Source organism: Sminthopsis crassicaudata, chromosome 2, assembly GCF_048593235.1.
Source record: "Sminthopsis crassicaudata isolate SCR6 chromosome 2, ASM4859323v1, whole genome shotgun sequence".
NCBI lineage: Eukaryota > Metazoa > Chordata > Mammalia > Dasyuromorphia > Dasyuridae > Sminthopsis > Sminthopsis crassicaudata.
In genome coordinates, this window is record NC_133618.1 from 400251381 (window position 1) to 400273021 (window position 21641).

At 35.9% G+C, this 21641-nt stretch overlaps 1 protein-coding gene across 3 annotated transcripts in view; it reads left to right on the plus strand.

Annotated features, from left to right (window-relative positions):
- The window catches only part of LOC141556906 (proton-coupled amino acid transporter 1-like), a 59685-nt gene extending 38297 nt beyond the window's left edge, over positions 1–21388 (plus strand). Inside the window, exon 11 of one of the 3 annotated variants that reach the window (XM_074291849.1) lies at positions 16973–21388. In XM_074291849.1, the coding sequence (XP_074147950.1) occupies positions 16973–17247 (275 nt within the window). In that variant the 3' untranslated portion in view covers positions 17248–21388. Of the gene's footprint in view, positions 1–3354; positions 3505–16972 lie in introns of those variants that run through there. The other 2 variants (XM_074291851.1, XM_074291850.1) reach the window with 2 other exon arrangements.
- Positions 21389–21641: the final 253 nt, after the last annotated feature.

The window sequence follows — 21641 nt, forward strand, 5'->3', positions numbered from 1 at the left end:
AAGCCTTTATTTTCTCTTCTTCTCACAACAACCACCAAAAAGGAAAATCCCTTTTTAACAAACATGTATAATCAAATTCCCTCACTGGCCACATTCAAAAAGGTCTTTTTCCTTGGGGGAATTAGTCCCTTTCCCTCTACCAAGAGAAGGGACAGCGTGTTTCCTCCAGAAACTAGCTGATCACTGAAGATGCTAATCAGACTTCTAAAAGCTTTCAAAGTTTTCATTTATACAACACGCATCATTCCTCTGATTCTGCTCCCTTCACTCTTCAGTGTTCAGTTCTGGGTATTTAAAAAAAAATATATATATATATAGATATAGATATATAGATATATATAGATACTATAGATATATATATATGTCTTCTATTTTAGGGAGTCTGACTTATGATTATGGAAAATTCAATTCAGATTAGCAATTCTACTGTAACTCATACTCTTAGAGAACTGTCTGGAGTCACTGAGAGCACTGCTTGAATATGCTTAAGTCTGGCACTGTAGCACTATGTCTCACCTACTTCTCTATCCTCTCTGCCCCCCTCTCACCTCCTCACTCTCAAATCTTTTGTTGCAACAAAAAAAAGCAGTTTTGTAACAGAATCATTTGACAGCACATGCAACATCCAATTCCTGTCATCTTTGGCTTTCCCAAGAGAAGGGAAATGTGTTTTACTATCTGTCTTCAGGACCAAAATCAGTTAGTAACAATCCAGGTTTAGGTATCTTTTAGCATTGTTATTAATCACATGATTATAGTTATTTTGTACATCCACCTGATTCTGCTGGTTTTACTCTATCGTTTGAAGCAAGTTTTCTAAGTTTCTCTGTATTCCTCATATTCATCAAGTCTTCTGATACAATAGTGTCCCATTACAATCATGTGTCGTAATTCATTCAACCCAATCAGTGGGCACCCACTTTGGTTCCATTCTTTTGTTAAAACAAAAGTGTTGCTATGAGTATTTGAGTCTTGGACAAACTTGGTTTATAGCTGGACAGTATGTTATAGGAAAGACATTAATAAAGTAGATAACATTCATAAGGAAAGGACTAAGATAAGAAGAAAACTCAGCATCATGTCTTATGAGGACCAAGTGAAGAAACAGGAAATGTAACTGGTATGGAAATGTAAACTATGATCTACATGGATGTAAGGAGTACCCCAGGGATAAAATCATAGATACTTATGCTATTAAAGTGAGTATATTCCCAGGGGATGTTCTAATGATTTCATTAGAGAAGGTTGCTACCTAGACAGCTCTGGAGAGCCTTTATAATTCCATACATATACCTTGTATCTATTCCTTTTTCTAATGAAGGTATTGTTTCCCTCTATTAAGCTGAAATCTGCCTTTCTGTAGGTTGCACTCCTTGTGCCCTCTAAGGCACAAACTAAGCACATAAAAACAAAGCTAAGCCCTCTTTCATAGAGCAATTCTTCCTTTAAATCTAAGACAGTTACATTTTTTTCTTTCCAGTTTAATAATCTCCATTTCTTTCAAATTAAGCCTCTTATAGGATTTTTTTCTAGTCCCCTCTCCAACATGCTTATCCTTTTCTAGACATGATCTAGCTTGTCAGTGCACTTCTAAAATGTGACACAACCTTCCAAATAAGGTGTGGCTAGGGCACAGGGTAGGAGGCCTTCTTATGAACATTGATTCTATTACTACAGCCTGAGACATCATTAACTTTTTTGACCATTATTTCACATTATTAACTCAATTGGATCTTTTATTCCCACTAATAATCCACTAATTTTTTTTCATGTAAACTGTTGTCCCTATATACTTTCTTTGATACTTTGGATAATGCATAGGATCCCTATGGGTATTTCATCCAGTAATAAAGATTGTAACCTATCTATACCTTTAAGTAAAGCATAACACTTAAATGATTTCTGTTAAATCCTCCATTGGTCCATCCAATATGCTGCAGAAAAGACAGGGATTCCTCTATGTCACTTGACATTCCCAAGATATTGGCTATTAGGTAATGAATTATTTCACCATGGAAACCCACAAAACTAGCCATCTATTCAACAGCCTTTTCTGTGCAAGGTATTATGTTGAGTGTACAGAGATAAACATGAACTAGTTCTTGACCTCAAGGAGCTTTTTAGTCTACCTCAGGAAACATGAGGACCCAAATAAGTCAGTATAAATAGATACAAAAAGTAATTCCCAGGGGAAGGACACCAATAGTTTGGGTAGAGGAAAGATTAGGAAAGGTAAATTATTAGGAACTAGCCTTTGAGTTGAGCTTCAAGGAGGTTAAGGATCCTTTGAAATGGATCTATAGAGGAAATGTGTGGCAGTCCCCTGAAAAGACAGGGTCTAATGAGAGACTTTCTTGTGTGGGTAGCAGCAAGTGGACCAGTAGGCAGAGTCAGAGGGAATAATGTGAAATCAGTCCAGAAGATTGTAGGTGGCTTTAAATGCTAAACGGAAAGGGGCATGTTGTATTCTAGAGGCAATAGGAAGTCATCAGAGCTTCTTGAACAGAGAAGTAATATATTTAGGTACATAATTTGTGCTTTTGGTATATGATTTTAGTAATGGTATATAGGAAGTTTGGGAGAGAAAATGGATAGCCTTGTCCATTTTTTTTCTTTTTATATACATGTATAGTCATATTAAGTATATTTCCACATTAGTCATGTAAAAGAAAATTCAGAGCAAAAAGAGAAAAACCAAAAGAAAGAAACAAGAAAAAAAAAAAAAGGAAAAATAGTATGTTTTAGTCTGCATTCAGACTCCATAGTTTTTTTGTTTGTTTTTTTTTTCCGAATGTGGATAGCATTTTCCATCATAAGTCTTTTGGAATTGTCTTCAATCATTTTATTGGATAGCCATGTCCTGAATTGAAAAATGCCGGTGTTAGCAAATATTTTCTCCTAAAATACCAAAATAAATCATGTATGTATTAAAAAATCCTTTACATATGGGAAGTTAAAGTATAAAAATAGTCTGTCTTTCTTTTTTTTCCCCTTTGGCTATCATATTTCCTCAGGACCCATAGATTAGCATTTGTGAATTCTCTCCATACATTTCAGGCCCCAAAGTTTTCCATAGCTTAATTACTTTGGGAAACCTTGTAATAGTATTTTTAGGTACTCTGAATCTTCACTGTGACTGCCAGTGTAGTGTAACACAGAAACTGTTTTGTGTCTTACTTGCAATATGGGTGCATATGTTTCTTCTATGTGTAGATTGCTTCATAGTGGCATTTGTATATCAAATCCAAATATTTAAATTAGTGGAATTTTATCCTGGAAGAACCAGCCACAAGGACAACTTAGGGAAAAAAAATGAGGATTCTTAGAAAATTTGAGGTGTTTTTTTTTCCCTAGGGATTCTTCTATTTGATGAAAAAGGACTGACTGGCTAGAAGATTTTGAGTAAAAGAAATACCACTTCCCCTCGCTTTCCCAGACTTGGTAAAATATACATATAGAACTAGACTTGTCCCTGTAGTCTTTAGGCTTCACTGCTTCTTCAGGCTGACATGTATCCTGTCTCCTACTAGATCACTTTGCTCTTTGATACTCCCTCTCACAAAGCCTATTGCCTACATTTGTGACTGATGTATAAGCCTAAAATTTTTTGGTTTCAGTTTTTATTTTCTCATTTTATGAGCTCTTTCATATTCCCTTCCATAGCATGATATTCAGAATTATTTGCTGTCTTTGATCATCTAATCCACTATTTTCTTTTCCTGTGATCTTTGTGATTATGCTTTACAAAGTCCTTTTTTCTACAAAGAACAACAAGGAAAACACAATTTTTCCTACAAAATATTTGTTTCTCTTTGAGTGTTCTGCCTTTTATTTGAGTACTTTTATCAGGGACTTGAAAGGGTGTAGCCAGAACTGTGAGATGAAGCTAGAGCAAATGTGTTTGTCTTGTCTCAAGAGTGTTTTCCACACCAGTGCTGAACAAAGTGCTTTGCATAAAGTAGCTTCTAATATGTTCATAGAATATTAAAGCTAGAGGAGTCCATATAATACAGAATATCCAAGAAGAAAGAACCTTTAGAGCAAAGTCAAAGTTAGAGGTCATCTTAGAATCTGAAACATAGAATGTCTGCATTGGAAAGAATTGTAGAAAATAGCACATGGGATATTAGAACTAGAAGAGATTTTGGAACTAATCATCTTGTCTTAAAGTGTCAGATGCAGCCACAACACACCCAAGTATGACTTGAGCCAAATGAAAATGTAATGGCTTTTGTTAATGACTTAACAAAATAAATAAATAAAAATGCAACAAAAGTATAAGTTAAATTAATTTCTGGGTTTTTAAATTAATATGCTCCATAGGAATCCTTCTGTATAGTTTAGTGGCTCTTCTATATCTAGCTTGACATCATTGATTTAGCCCATCTAAACTCCCATTTTTAGAGAGGGGGAACTGATGGGTTCACACAGCTGGTACCAAAGCCTCAAATTGGAACCTAGTTTTCTTGACTTCTAATCTCATTCCTGGTTTATTTTTATATTTTTGTTTATTTTGTTCTTTTTTAAAAATTCTTTACCTTTTTAAAAAAATTCACTTTTCAGATATTCATTTTCTTCTTCCTTCTACCTCCTCTACCAACTGGAAGAAAGGAAAAAAAAAAAGGAGAAAGAAAGAATCCTTATGTCATATAAGTATAGTCAAGCAAAATAAATTCCTATGTTGGCCATGTCCAAAAGTACATTTTTTTTTCTCTTATTAATCTAGCTATCTCTGTCATGAGGCAGGCAGCATTCTTCTTTATCAATCCTAGGAACAGCTCAGTGGTATCATGGATAGAACACTGGGCCTGCAGTCAGTAAGACCTCTAAGTTCAAATCTGGCTTCAGATATTTACTAATTGTGACTTAACCTATATTTGTCTCAATGCAAACAAACAAAAAAAAGTGAAAATGTTATGCTTCAATCCACATTCAGTCATCATAGTTCTCTCACTGGATGTGAATGGTATTTTCCATCCCAAGTCTATTGAAATTGCCTTGAATCCACCACATTATTGAAAAGGGGAAAAGTTCATCGCGGTTGATGATCATACAATTTTTGTGTTACCGTGTACAATGTTCTCCTGGTTCTACTCTCTTCATTCAACATCAGTTCATGTAGATCTTTCCAGGCTTTTCTGAAATCATCCTGCTGATCATTTTTTATAGAACAACAATATTCTATTAGACATTTATCAATGGTCTTGTAAATTTATTTATCTATTTGTTTTACTGGGATGAATGGGGTTAAGTGACTTGCCTAGGAGCACACAGCTAGGAAGTTTTAAGTGCTCTATCCACTGCACCAGCAAGCTGCTCCAGTCTTGTAAATTTAAATCAATTCTTTAGTTATTTTAGAAATAAGATTTTTTATCAGAAAAATTTCTTGCAAAGATTTTTTCCCCCAGTTAACTTCTAATGCTTCTTTTCTAATCTTAGCTGTATTGTGTTTGTAAAATAACTTTTTAATTGTATATAATCTGAATTGTCTATCCTATCTTTAGTGATTCTCTGTTTCTTGTTTGGTAATGAACTCTTTCCCTATCCATTGATCTAGAAGATGATTTCTTTCTTTCTTTCTTCTCTAATTTGTCTATGACATGACCTTTTCTATCTAGGCCATATATCTACTTTAAAGTAGAGTTTATGAACTCAAAAACAATCATCATACATATTTGAGAGAATAAAATGTACTTAAGTTTTACATTGATATTTTAAAGAGTAGCATTTTTAATAAAAAAATGTTTCTTATCATTTCTGGGAGAATTTGCCTCCTAACCAAAAATTAACATGATTCCAACTGTTTTTTTCATTTAGGATTGTGTTTTCTTATGCTCAAGTACGGCTATGGATGAGGGTCAGGGCTAGCATTTGTCTTGGATCACTTTGAGGTGGGATAAAGTAACTTTCTGGAAGACCTTTCTCTAGTTCCTATGTTTACGTCTAAAAGAGGGTCAGGGCTAGCATTTGGCTTGGATAAGTTTGAGGTGAGATAAAGTAACTTTTTGGGAGACCTTTCTCTAGTTCCTATGTTTACATCTAAAAGAATTAAGCTGACTTAAGCAGATAGTATATACGTACATACATACTCACAACTTGTTTCAAAGACCCCAGATTGACAACCCCTACTCTAGGAGATCTGTATATTTATCAGTGTGGGTTTTCCCTTCACTGACAAAAATTGCAACCCTTCTACACCTTACATTAAGAAGCTTTTGCTTTTAACTTACTATGACTGAAAAAATTCTTCACCTGATAGAACATTGTCATTATGAGCTTCTCTAGACTTAGTCTGTTGGTCTTTGTATCATATTTCTGGCCTTCCTAGCTTTGGAAGGATTTATCAAAGCTTGTAGTCCATTTTTGTCACTTTCTTAAAGTTCAGAGATACTTTCATACCACCATCTGAAGAGTGTTATATTCCAGAAGACAGAATAATTCAGTATTCACATTCAAATAGATCTGTGATCTCATTGATTCAAGAGTTCTGTCAGCAATGCAAATGAAAATATTTTCATTCTTATCCATCCTATGCAGTCTTTGTCCATGTATTCCCATAAGTTTGAAACACAGAGCCTACCCATTGTGTTAGAAGCCTCCCTTGCTTTTTCCTGACATTTCAGAATACTAGTGGACACTCTAGCTGTCCACCTGCTGTTATTTTTTTATTCTTGCCATGTGACCACCCTATTATTTCTTCCTATCATTCAATTCCTTGTTGGCATTTTTAAAAATCTGGTTCTTCTTTGGAATTCCTCATTGGTTATATGCTGCAGCTTACACTCACAGTGCACCACTCCATCATTTCCTGTTTGATACTAATTTTTATTCTTTAGACACAGTAATGTTGCATATCTCACTGGTAGGATGTTTCAGTTAAAAAGATGAGCCTCTGATTTCACAGGAAAGGCAGTGTAGCCTGCTTTCTTTCTCCTGTTCAGCTCATTGTCCATCTGTGCTGTCTGTCTCAGATATACATTCTGAAGGAAAGTTCTATAGAGAATCTATCCAAATTCATGTTAAAATCTGAATGATAAATATTCTCCATCTACTTTTTTTGTTTACATTTATATTCAAAGAGAACCTTTAAGGTACTTATTGGGGCTTGAGGCAATTAGTGTGATGTCTTATATATAAAGGAATCTCTCTTCAATCTGAACTCTTGCTTGGATCTTTTCTTTCATAGTAGTACATATATTTGGTTCCTATACATCTCCCTATTTTATTCATCATCTGATGTTTATTGTCAGAGGGTTATTCAGTAAGGTCATTTCTTTTGTTTTGTTTTGTTTTTTCACCAGCTGAATCTTGAATTATTTTTACTTATGGGTAGATGACACCTTATAAACGAATCTATTAGAATATTTTATTAATCAAGAAGTAATGGCTATAATGGAATCTTATATTCCCTACATCTTTCTATATCCTTTTTTTAACAATTATGAAGTCATAAATAAGTGACCTATTGTGGAGTATCACTTACAAAAACCTGCCTGTCCCTGCTAATATTTTTATTTAAGCTATCCTCATGTATAAGCGACTCATAATGGTTTTGTATAAATTGGATTAGGCATAGGTTGACAGTTATTGATGTTCTCTGAGACACTTTTTTCAGAATTAATAAGGTCCAAAATTTTATATACTTTGTCTATGAGTCTGTCAATGCCCTCACTACTCTGTTGAGAAACAAAATAACATGAATGATAAAACACAAATTTTTCTAGTTATAAACATAGTTAAAAGAAAAAAAGAAGAGCAGCTAGGTAGTGCAGGGGACCAGACCTGGAGTTAGGAAGACTAACCTTTGTGAGTTCAAATTTAGCCTCCAACACTTACTATAACCCTGGACAAATGACTTAACTCTGTTCCTTATCTGTAAACTGAGTTCTCCAACTGTAAAATGAGCTGAAGAAGGAAATAGCAAACCACTCCAGTACTCTGCCAAGAAAAAAACCACATGGGTGACAGAGAATCCTGTGACTGAAAAAATGACTGAACAAACAAAAAAGGTCTTTCTGTACCAATGGCCCCAAATAACTACACATTAGGAAAATCAAATTATTTAAATGTCTAATGTTCTTTCCTTTCTTGATAATTGTCTGTTCTTACATATATCTTTCTCTTCATGAATACATAACATATCTCTTTCTTATTCCTGGCTTCTTAATTAGTTCCCCTTTGGAGGAGTTACAGTTTACCCTGTTTTACTTTAGAAATCAAAAGGTCTAATTTTAGTGACTTAACCCAAAGGAAAAGCATTTTGTAACATTGTGAAGTCCCTTGGCTAATTCTTTGGGCTAATTAAAGTTGTTAAATACTCTGCATTTAATTACAAAACTAACTGCTACAGAATTTTGTGGTCAAAATAAAGTAGTAAATTAATGCTTTTCTCTCCTTCCTAGTGTTTTAAATTTTCCCACTTCATTACTTTCTTGAGTCATCCTTTCCTTTTTTATCTTTCATCTTTGGCAGGATTCATATTGTATAAGATCTGTAGTGTTACCCCTCTCTTATAAAAGGAGAAGAGGAAAAAAATACTGATACCAATCCAGCAAGATTTAGATTTCTAACCGTGTTTTTTTTTCCTTTTGAATCACTTTGTGAATTAATTAAATTTGGGATGAAAAAAGCTTTTGTAAATTAGTTAGAATTTATGCTGATTTTATATATGAACCTCAAAACTATAGAGAAGAAAGCATGCCTCTTAATTTCCTTTTAAAGTTTGAATCTCTAAAAAAAAATTAGTTTCTAGTAAGTGTTCTACACTATCATGGAATCATAGTGTCAAAGTTGTAAAGTTATAAAGGACCTTCGAACATAAAATGTTAAACCTAAAAAGGATCTGCGTGACAGTTTAGCCCAGTCTTTTCATGTTACAGCCTGGTTAAACTGTCAGTCCGAAGATCATACAGACAATTGTGGCAGACCTAGTAATAATAATAATAATAATAATAATAATAATAATAGTGAAAATTTATATAATGCTTACTCTGTGCCAGATACTGTGCTAAGTGCTTTATAATTATTATTTTATTTGAATGAAATACAACAACTCTGGGAACAGGTACAATTATTATCCTCATTTTACATATGGGAAAATTGAGTCAAACAGGTTGGTGACTTTCCCAGGGTCACACAGCTAGTATCTGAGGTTGGATTTGAACTCGGATCTTCCTGACTCTAAACCCAGCTCATTATCTACTGTGTGACCAAAGTGCCATGTAAGTCCATACAAGCTCTATGAAGTTAGGCATTTCGCTATTTATGTCTTTGTATTCTCAGCATGTCTTGATAGGTCATGTCTTATATTAGTAAATGTTTGTTGAGATTAAATGAATAGTACGCCAACTTTCTAGGGTTATTTTCTTTTTTTTTTTTTTTTTTTTTTTTTTTAATTTATTTTTATTTTATTTTATAATTATAACATTTTTTGACAGTACATATGCATGGGTAATTTTTTACAACATTATCCCTTGCACTTACTTCTATTCAAGATTTTTTCCCCTTCCTCCCCCAAACCCCTCCCCCAGATGGCAAGCAGTCTTATATATGTTAAATATATTACAGTATAATTTAGATACAATATATGTGTGTAGAACCGAATTTTTTGTTGCACAGGAAGAATTGGATTCAGAAGGTAAAAATAACAGTTTACATTCATTTCCCATTGTTCCTTTTCTGGATGTAGCTGGTTCTTTCCATCATTAATCAATTGGAATTGGATTAGCTCTTCTCTATGTTGAAGAAATCCCTTCCATCAGCATACATCCTCGTACAGTTCATTGTTGAAGTGTATAATGATCTTCTGGTTCTGCTCATTTCACTCAGTCATTGATGTAAGTCTCTCCAGCCTCTCTATATTTCTCCTGTTGGTCATTTCTTATAGAACAATAATATTCCATAACATTCATATACCATAGTTTACCCAACCATTCTCCAATTGATGGACATCCATTCATCTTCCAGCTTCTAGCCACTATGAAAAGGGCTGCCACAAACATTTTGGCACATACAGGACCCTTTCCCTTCTCTAGTGTTCCTTGGGGTATAAGCCCAGTTAGTATGGCTGGGTCAAAGGGTATGCACATTTTGATAACTTTTTGGGCATAATTCCAGATTGCTTTCCAGAATGGTTTCTAGGGTTATTTTCACAACACATCCATTTCTATTAGGGAGCACAAAAGTGGTTTACCACAATACAGTAAATTTGGAGTCACAAGACCTAGATTTAAATTATAGCTCTGCTACTTAATATCCATGTGATATGGGACACAAAAGTTTTATGGGCCAAAGTTTGCTCAGCTGTAAAATAAAGGCCCTGGACTAGCTGACTTCTTCCAACTCTTAAACTAAAGACCTTACAAAGCCTTAAAATAATGCTCACAATGAAGTAACTATCCATTAAGTTAATGGAAGAGGAAATGAGAATTGGAGAGGAAATGAGAAGTACTGCTGTTGTAGTAGAAATGGAAGTATTCAGCTCATCCATAAATTCACTCTGTTTTTGTCTTCTCTAATAATTAGCTTTAGTTGTGAAAAAAGTAAAAGGAAATTCTACCTAGGATTCCTTTAATTCTATAAAGCAAAATAGATTGGAATATACCCTTTTCAGATTATTTCAGAGACCAGACCATTTTAGACATGAGTTAGGAAACTCACCAGAAAGTATTTGTCACTGATTTTATCTGGAATTGTCTTTAACAGATAAAAGTATAAGATTTAGAACCAGACATGATTCTGACACCTTCATTTTATGGCAAAGAAACTAAGATCCAAATACCCTGATTGAACTGCCCAAGGTGTCAGAGTAGCAGAAGGAGAAACTGGACTTGGGACCTCTGCCTCCAAATCTAATGCTCTTTCCCCTGCATTATATGATGTCTCCCATTACAAAAAAGTAGTTGTCTGTGTTGGAATTGGTTCTTTTGACAGTGAGGTGATGCAAGGCAATTGCAATAGACGTGATGGAAAGAGCCATCTGCATCCAGAGAGAGAATTATAGAGATTGAATGTGGATCAGAGCATAGTGGTGTTTTCACCTTTTTTGTTGTTGTTGCTTGTATGCTTTTTTTTCTTTTTCATGTTTTTTCCCCTTTTGATCTGATTTTTCTTGTGTAGCACAACAAATATTAAAATATATTTAAAAGAATTGTTCATGTTTAACCTATTTTAGATTGCTTCCTGTTTAGGAGAGGAGGGAGAGGAAAGGGAGGGAGAATAATTTGGAACATAAGGTCTTGCAAAAGTGAATATTGAAAATATATTTGCATGTATTTATTTGGAAAAATAAAAAGTTATTAAAAGAAAAGCAAAAAGCAAACAAAAAAAGTAGTAAACTCACAACCTCACTGTTAGGTAGGAATTGAACAACTTGGAGAAGATTAGGCACTATATTGAGCAAAGGACTTTCCCAAGACTAGAATGGGTAATAGGTTTGGGACTAAAATCTGATTTCCTGGCCAGCAGCCTTTTGAGAGATAATATCATTATACCATCAGCTGATAAAACTGGTTTAATGGATCTTGAGTTATTTCTTCTTTTCATTCTTCTCTGGATCCAGTCTTGAAGACTGGGTGTTATATAATGAGATGGAAAATTCATTGGAAACATAAGACTCTAATCTCAGCTCTACTGCTAACCACTTTGTTCTTTCTAAAGCTTTCCCCTGGTTTCTCAAAACCTTTTAACTATATTAATGCATTCCCTGAATGAATTCTCCTGAAAAGGAGACTGATATCTCTTTGTCTACTTAATAGATAAAGGAATTTGCCCACTGGTACAGCTATGTCCATAGAAGATCTGAGGTTTCATATAAATTTCTTCATTCCCTTTTAATTCTTTAATTTAATTTTAATTTTTAAATTTACATTACAAAATTACATTAAATTTAAATTGAAGTTTGCTGTAAATCTTTTCCCACAATAAAATAGGTAAGATTATTTATTTAGGGAACTTTATGCTAAATGAAAGCATCCATGGTTTAAAAAAAAAAAAGCCTATTGGTCAGTTCCTTGACTCTCTGGAAGCTTATTTGCTTTGTTCCATCTCCAATATTTTCCATATTCTGAATAGGGTATAGGAGCCAGACAATCTAGGGATGAATTGCTGGAAACAGTATTTAGAGACTTTCCTTCCAGCCCATCTGAAACAGAAAGAGAAAGAGTTTCATGTTTTAGAGTGAAAAATAATCCTTTTTTTTAAAATTAAAGGTTTTTATTTTTAAAACACATGTATGAATAATTTTTCAGCATTGACCTTTATAAAACCTTGTATTCCAAATTTTCCCTTCTTTCCACCCCTTCCTCTAGGTGGAAAGTGATCCAAATATATGTTAAACATGTTAAAATATAGTTAAATCCAACATATGTATACATATTTATACAATAATCTTCCTGTACAAGAAAAATCAGATCAAAAAGGAAAAAATGAGAAAGAAAACAAAATGCAAGAAAACAACAAAAAAAAAGTGAAAATGCTATGTTGTGATCCACACTCAGTTCCCATAGTCCCTCTCTGGGTATAGATGGCTCTCTTCATCACAAGATCATTGGAATTGACTTCAGTCATCTCATTGCTGGAAAGAGTCATGTCCATCAGAATTGATCATTGTATAATCTTCTTGTTGCCTGTATAATTGTATAATGATCTGGTTCTGCTCATTTCACTTAGCATCAGTTCATGTAAGTCTCTCCAGGACTTTCTAAACCATTCTTTTTATCGTTTTTTATAGAACAATAATATTCCATTACATTCACATACCATAACTTATTCAGCCATTCAGCTGATGGACATCCACTCAGTTGGAAAAGAACCCTGAACTCAGTAATATAATCTACTTGAGTCTTGAGTCTCATTCACTTACTAGTAGTATGATCTTAAATAATTCACCTCCTTTTTCTGGGCCTATTTCCTCTGTTCTAAAATGTCGAATTAAAAGTCCCTTCCACCTAGTCTGTGTTCCAAAATCCCTTTTGGCTCTGACATTCTATATTCTAACTGTCCCTCTGAGGATGGTGAAAGAGGGGAGAAGGCAAGTCAAATCAGTGCATTTTTGTTATTTTAAGGATCCATTACATTTATAACCCATATTACATCTGTATAATATTTTACAAATGTCATCACAGTTGATTTTCCTAACAGCCCAGTGACATGGAAGTGCAAGTACTAGTATCCACATTTTACAAAAGGGGAATTTAGGAGAGTGACTTCCTTAGTTTCACACAACTTGTTATTTTGCAGCTGGGATTCAAACTGAGATCTTATAACATGAAATCCATTGTTCTTTCTTCTGTATTGAGCTGCAATGTAAGAAATTATTCCTTTCCTGTACATAGTATTTATCAGTTAGAAGGGAAGGTGTTAGGATTTATCCAGCAAAGTAGCTTAATTTGGAGTCAGGAAATTGGACTAGAAAAAAAAAAAATGAATAGGGCTATGCCCTCAAAGACATCAAAGAAAGAGAAATAGGAAAAGATCAAAAAGATCAAAGAAAGAGAAATACTTTTGATAGCTCTTTTTGTGCTGGCAAAGGATTTGAAACTAAACAGTAACCATTCACTGTGGACTAGTTGAACAATTTATGATATATGAATGTGATGGAATATGATTGTGCTGTCATACATGATATAGAGTGAACCAAACAGAACAAAGAGAAAAATTAATACAATAGCAACAATATTGGAAGAGACAAACAACTTTAAGAGACTTAGGGACCCTATTCACTGACAATGACCATCCCCAATTCTAGAGGACTCATGATTAAACATGCTAGCAATTCCAGATGCAAAAATGTACTTAAAAAAAATTTTAAGACATGGCCAGTGCATGAATTTGTTTTTAATAATAACAATAGCATATATATGTGTGTGTGTGTGTGTATGTCATATATTATATGCCAGCGTTGTGTTAAACACCTTGCAAATATATATATGGTTTGATCCTCATCACAACCGTGGCAGGTATATGCTATTATTATTCACATTTTCAAAGTTGAAGAAACTTAAATAAATAGTTAAGTGTTGTAAACAGAGGTGAAGTGACTTGCCTAAAGTCTCACACCTAATTAGTGTATGAGTTTGGTCTTCCTGATTCCCCGACCAACACTGCACGAACTAGCTGCCAACAAGTTTTTTTTTTTTTTGACCATATATATTTTAAGTGTAGTTTTCTTTTTCTTGCTTTCTTAGTACACAGACAGGAAGGATGATTGGGTGGGGAAAAAAGAAGTTAGAGAAGGTTCATGAAAATAATTTTTTTTTTTTTTTTTTTTTTTTTGCTTTTCTACATGGGCCTGAGGATGATCAGAGATAGGAGGTCTTCCTTATATGTCCACAATACAGACATTGTCACTATTCCCTTTTTACCGTTAATAGCAGTTACTTTCATATTTTGTTTAGTGTTAGGCTTGATATGGAAACAATCTAAATACGAGATTGCTCAAGGCGAAATCAATTTTAGCTCCCTCAGATGAGCTCAGCTAATTCTCAGATGCAGTTATGCAATAAATAGTGAGGTTATTATAGTCTGGAAATGCAGTTATCTCTGATCTTCCATTAGAGGTGCCTTCTTTCCCTGCAGATTACTTCCCCATCAGTGTGCATAGAAATTTTTTTGTGAAATGAAGCTTGTAGCCTTCTCCTCCTGGAAGAAGGTTGTGTTTTCTTTCTCTTTGTTAAGGCAAGTAGTAATGCTATAGAAATTGTTCCAATGGCATGAAAATGAAAAATTAGGGGAAAAATCATCAAAGTGCTTTTTCTTATATCTTCTTCCTAGTTTTCTTGGGATTAGAGAATTTCAGAGCTGGAAAAGATATTAGGACACTTAAGGTTCAGATTCAGATCTGAGAACATATTGCTTCTTTACAGGCTCAGATCCTTCTATTTGATGCTTCTCCTAGTCTTGCTAGTAGTTAGTGCCTTCATCTCCAAATTACTTTGTATATATTTTGTATTAACTTATCTGTATATGTGTTATTTCCCTCCATTGGAATGTAAGTTCCTTGAAGGTAAAGATTTTTATTTTTGTATTGTTATCTCCAATGCCTAGTACTGTGCCTATAGTTGTTTAGTCATTTGCAACTTTTCGTGATCTTATTCAGGATTTTCTTGGCAAAGATATTGGAGTGATTAGCTCATTTTACAAATGAGGATACTGAGGCAAACAGTATTAAATGACTTGCCCACGGTCACATAGCTACTGAGACCAGATTTGAACTTGGGGAGATGACCTCCTGACAGCAGGCCTAGCACTCCATGCACTGCTCTGCCCAATTGGCTCATCTACAGTCAACCTGATCTGCATCTAGCTACTGGCCCCAGATGGCTCTGTAGGGGAAAGTGTGGCAAGTGATCTTGCACAGCCCTCCTTTACTTAATCTAATTCACTTTCCTATCTCGGCACTACCTCTCCTATATCACAGTCCTCTTGGAGAAGGAAGAACAAACAGCAACAAACAACAACCGTTAGCTGCCCTCAGGACATAGTAAATGCTCAATAAATATTTATTGATTTTAATTGAATGCAATGTATTAGTGCTAGAAGGAATCTTGGAGATCTCTTCTGCCCACCATTTTATAGAAGAGAAAATAAGATGCAGAAAGGTCACAGAAAGAATTAATGAGACTATATAACATAGTCCTGACTGCAGCATTCTTTTCACTCTACCACAGTAAGTGGGAAATGTATCCCTTAAATGCTTTCTCTATACCAGAATGCTTACCTCTGGCAATGGAAACAGAGAAGGGAGTGTATTAGAAATGAGTCTGCCTTTCAGTGATGAATATGAAAGAAACCTTGGACTTATTTTAGGAGATTGAGGGGATTTTGAGTCAAACCCTATCACATATTAGCTGTGTAAATTCTGGCAGAACCCTAAACCTCACAGAACCTTAGCTCCTTCTATCAGTTGAAGTCAGACCCTTCCCTATCTCCCTCTCAGATTTGATTTGAAATAATACATAAAAAAGCTTTTTCACAAACCATAAATATCTGTTAATGTGATATGTCATATTCTTATGTTATTCCTTTCTCATTAAGAAACAAGTCAGTCTACAAATGGCTATTAAGCCCTTGCTGTATGCCAAGCACTCATTAGGCACTGGGGACACGAAACAAAAGTTAGAACAGTTCCCTGCCCTCTAGGAGCCGTACAGTCTGATGAGTAGAGGCAATTTGTACATACTGCAGAATATGCAAAATAGATTTGAACTCATGGGAGAGAGACTAGCAGCTGAAAGGCCCAAGAAAAACCTCATGTACAAGCTGGCATCCTTGAAGGAAAGTGGAGATTCTGAGAGCTGGAAGTGAGGAGGGAATGCACATCTGGCAGGAGACACAGCCAATTCAAAAGTACAGAGACAGGAGATGGCAAACTTTACATGAGAACAGCTTGGCTGGCCCATAGTTTGTACAAAAAGCAATAAAGTGCAAGAAAGCTATAAAAGTAGACTGGAGGCAAGTTGTAAAGAACTTTAAGTTCCAAGCAGAGGAATTTATATTTGATCCTGGAGGCAATAGAGTTTTTTTAGTGAGTATAAAGTAACGTAGTCAGGTTTGCACTTTAAGAAAATCAGTTTGGTAGCTCTATGAAAAAAAGGATTAAAGAATTGAAGATGAAGCCCTCTTCATTGGAAAGGGAAGTTTGAAGGAGGGAAGGAGAAGTTAGAAGAGAGGGAGAATAGAATAGAATAAATGGAGACAGTAGTTTCAAGTGGTTTAGCTAAGGAAGGCAAGAGAGATTACAGTTGTTTGCAGGGAGGGTAGGGTCTAGTGAGGATTTTTAAAGATAGTGGTAGAGGAAACATCATATTTGTAGGTATAGGGAAGGAACCAGTAGATAGTTAGTGATAGAAGCTTAGAGAGAGAAAAGGATAATAGCAGGAACAGTGTACTTAAGGAAGATGGAAGCAAGGGTACATGTCTTCTTATTCTTTCATAGGCTGATCATAAACAGAAGTTTGTTCTCTTTCTGCAGGTGTCTTGGCTATCTTAATTCCCCGGCTAGATCTTGTCATCTCGTTGGTGGGCTCCGTGAGCAGCAGCGCCCTGGCTCTGATCATCCCTCCACTCCTGGAGATCACTACATTTTACTCGGAGGGCATAAGTCCCATCACCATTGCTAAGGACATCTTGATCAGCATCTTGGGCTTTGTTGGATTTGTAGTGGGCACCTACCAAGCAATCTATGAGCTGATCCAGCCAAGTGTGTCTCCCACCTTTGCCAACATTGCTAGTGCCTTTGTACAGTGACCTTTTTGGTACATTCTCTGCACCACGCCACCCATACCACCCCACCAAGAGTTTTGTCACCAAAGCCTTGAATAAGACTGGGGATAACCAAAATGGGTGAGGTAGGGGGCTGCTCTTACTTGTCAATCAGAGACTTGTAAATAGGCAGGCCAGTAGGACAGGTTAGGCTGTGGACAATTCCAGTTGTGATGGTGGTCTCTCTGTACGTTTTTTTACCCATTCATTCTCTCCCCTCTTATCTTTTGTGGCTTTGATCTTAATGCAGCACAACTCTCCATCTTTCAGTGACTCACCTGGATAGTTTCCTCTCTTCTAGGTCATGCCTTCACAAAACAAGGATCATCTGTTTGACTGCTATCTCTGTTCTTTTACCTCTGATTTTCTTGCCTTCAAGATTCTTTCAGGGGCTTGTACCTTAAACTGCTTTCAGCAGAATACTTCAAGTTACAGTCTTGATCCTGGTTTGATCCAGGTTTTCTGGAGCATCTTAGGCAGCAGAATCCCTCAGAGTCTACCACATGTGGAGAATGAATATAAACATATTCCTCATCACTTAGCACTTTGAACATGTTGAGTACTAAATTCAGAATCTTTCTGTTTATTTCAAGTTAGTTCCTTGGTCCACCTGAACTCTCTCCGAGACTGAAGATGCAGGGATCCTTTGACCCAACTTATTCTTAACAAACCTCACCCTTGCTTCTCCTACAAAGAAAATGACTTGATATAAATTCATGATTTATTGTAACTTGGCATAAAGATGGGAAAAACAGCCTATTGCTCTCTCAACCATCTTCTAAGAGAAGATTAATGCACTTGCAACAAGGCTTGAGGCCAGCACGAGGCCAAAAACAATTGGATTGAAAATCTGTAACTGAAAGTATAGAAAATTAATAATGTAAGCCAGATTCCCCCATCTCACTGAGAATAGATTAAAAGGTATAACAGTGTCCTTATTGACAGCATGTATTGAAACCCTGAATCCATCCAGAGTTCCCTGCCTTATTCTCTTCCCTATCCGAGGGACATGCATCCCATTGACAAAGATGAGAAGTCAAGATCAGCAAGCCTAGTTCTTGAGGTTGTGTAGAAACAAAGGAATTGAGGAATCCTACCATATGGGGTGAAGTTGTATTGTGGCACTTGATTGATTAAGGAATTCAGTGGGAGAACTCCGTGTAGTACAGGCTCCAGAGCTGTCTCTGTGGCCCATGCTTCTCATGAGCTCCTTACGGGACATGCTTACATGGGGCACTAGTAACACTTTTTATAAGGGATCCTATGCTTTTCTCCCTATGAGGCTTCCCTGTATGCCAGGGGCATTTGTTTCCAAGATCTGAGGTCACATTAGACCAAATAGATTTAAATTAAGTTTTGGAAACCTCTTAGTTCTGAGTTTGAGAAGGGACGAAACTATACTCTTGAAGATGAGTCTCACTCATCTAACTGTTTATTCTTTCCTCACCCTTCCTGCTCAGGGATTGGGAAATAATTCAAAACAGCATTAATGAAATCTTTGACTGTGTGTGTTGACAAGGTTTTAGCAAAGTTCCATTGGGTGCCTCTCATATCCCTCCCTGTGCCCTCACCATACCCCTCTGCTCTGTTGCTCTAGAAAGACAGGTGCCTTAGGGATTATGTTGGGGAAATGAAGTTCATCTTTCCATCATTGCTTTGCCTTTTTGCCTCAAGTAGGACTCAGGCTTCTATGTCAGTGCAGTGGTTAAGGGCAAAAGCTTCAGTTGTGGCCACCCCATGTCTCTGGAATAAGTAGCTTGTCAGGTGTCCCTCCTTCCTTCTTTGCTGCTCCGAAGCCAAATTCGGCTAGATGCCAGGTGAAGAGGCTGAAGAAAATTTCTTTTTAAATGTACAATGTCTCTTAATGGACAAAAGACACTTAAAAACTTAAGCAATAAGGATTTACATCAAACAATCAAACTGAGTACTTATTCTGGTTCCATTCCTATTAGAACCAAATTATAATTTTTAACTTATTTCCTGCCAATGGGAATTGTGTTTTCCACCCCGACCTATTTGCTATTTAGGGGGAAATAGGGGAAAATAAAGGGGTTTCAAAAACAAATGCAAACTGGAATGTACAGTAAGCTGTGATTCTTTGATTCTTAAATTCTAGGAAGAAATTTAATAGGCATTATTCTCCCTATTGGCAAGTTTCTGGAATCTATGTAGCTAATCTTAGCAGTCTATATAGAATGGTCCTCAATCCTTCTTCCTTCCTACTATTTCTTTGGAACTCCTCCTGCGTCAATGCTCTAGTTTAGGCCATGACCTCAGAACCTAGAACACTTGAGATAGAGGCTCAGTACCTCTCAGCTATGGAGCAGAGGCCAGGTCATGATATTAGCTTTCTGCTCAGATCTTAAAAGGACCAGTGTCTTTGCTTTGCACTTTGTAGAAACTAATCTAGGGGCTCTGTTCTTCCTGTTCACATTGGGTCTTCTCTCTGCTTTAACTGCAGAAATATGAGTCTGCATTGCTTTTAAAAGACAATGACAGAAGACCCTCAAGAATAATTTTTTTTTTCTTTATCATCTCAGTAGAGAGTCAGAGCCCTACAGATCCTGCCCATTAGGGAGGGTTTCCACCCATCTCTAAAATGTTTCTATCCTTTCTTTGTTTCTTCCTCCCTTTGATACCTCCTTGCTTGTAAATACTCTAGGCTTTTTGCTGCAAGAGACTCAGTTTCTGTCTAGATTCCCTATGTATTCCCTAGACTTGCTGAATTGGTCTAATCTCAGCCAAGGGTACAATGAGGGAACCTTTCAAAGAATGCAGGGTTCTCCTCACTGAGCACTAGACATGGGAATGGAGGTTTCCTAATCTTACTTGACCAAGTACTCATCTAGGGAGAAGGCAAAGGGAAATTTGTAAGTCTATTGGGAGCTGCTGTATTCTGGCATTTTGAGTGCAGATTCCCTCTCCCCTGGTGTCATCTCTCTTTACAAGGGCATTATTTTTATTTAGTGCCATCCAACTGTTGGACCGATGAGCACTGCTTTATACGCACAAACTCTGAGCAGAAGTGAATAGTTTTACTTGCATTAGCCTGGACCCTATAGCTTAAAGCCTCCTTATTCTGTGATTCAAGTTCTCTACTATTGGATATGGATATGCTTAGTACTAAGTCCTCATCCTTTAAAAATCTATAATCTTTCCCTTCAGAAAACCTTTTAAGTTTTGTGAAACCCTTAACATAGTGAAACTGACAGTGATAAATTAGGAAAGAGCTCTTTCCTCCTCTCCACTTGTCTAGATACCAATTAGATAGAATGCCTTCTTTATTTAACACTACATATTCACTTTCTACTTTCTTCAAGTATAAAATCCCAAATTCATTGTTTACACATTTATTCCTTATTCACTACTATAAATGAATTGATCTCAATGTCTAATCTCTGTTATAAGGTAATAGGGGGTCAGGGCTTGGTGTTGCTCCCTGGGCAGAATATTATGTTACACATTCTCAGAACCGCCATAAATTTGCCACTTTCTCCTAATAGAGCCATAAAGTGAATATGATCTGATTGGGTGACTACAGAATTGCCCTGTGTTTGAAATTTGCAGAATTTCCTCAAGCACAAAGTGAATAAACAGACTGAAGTGCAGACACAAGGAGATGAGGGAGTGGAAAAGTATATTTTGTCTTTGAAATCTTGGGTAGAATGGTTTAAGCAGTTTATCCCTCTAGCTCCAAATTGGTTTGGTCAAATGGTATCAAGTTTCTTCTGAATCTTTGTACCAACAAAGTCTCTTATTGATTTGGTCCCAAGGTTGGGGCAAGGTCAGGGGCAGAAAATACACAGTCAGAAATCAAGAAGAGGTTAATGAATTATCAGAGGGTTAAAGTTGATTTCTGACAATTACTGAACTGAAAAATCAACCAATCATGTTTACCATTGTCCAAATGAATGAGAGAGTAGAAAGTCTTAATTCTAGTGTAAGATTGCCACATGGCAGATCCTAGTAACCACTAAGAGCTGATAGTACTGTAAATGTTTGGTGCCTTGTATGTTTATTTTAAGTACAGATGTGGTTCATGCAGGAATTTGTGGAAGATCTTGTGTTTGATCTGTATATAGATCATGTGTTTTTCCTTTCAATAAATGAAGTTTTTTTATTTTAATTTTTTGAGATTTCTATTATTGGCTTTGTTGTTCATGATTGTTTTTTGTTTTTGTTTTTTTCCTTGGGCAAATCCCTTACTGAGCTTAAGTTTAAATGCTCCTCTTTCTTGTCTCTGGAGGAAATATAGGTTATGATGTGCTAGATGTCTAGAAACAGCTGAATGTTATACAGTGGGTAAAACAGTAGTTTTGGGAATCAGAGAAACCCATTCCTATTTTAACAACATAAGCACCTATGGCATGTGCTAGGTG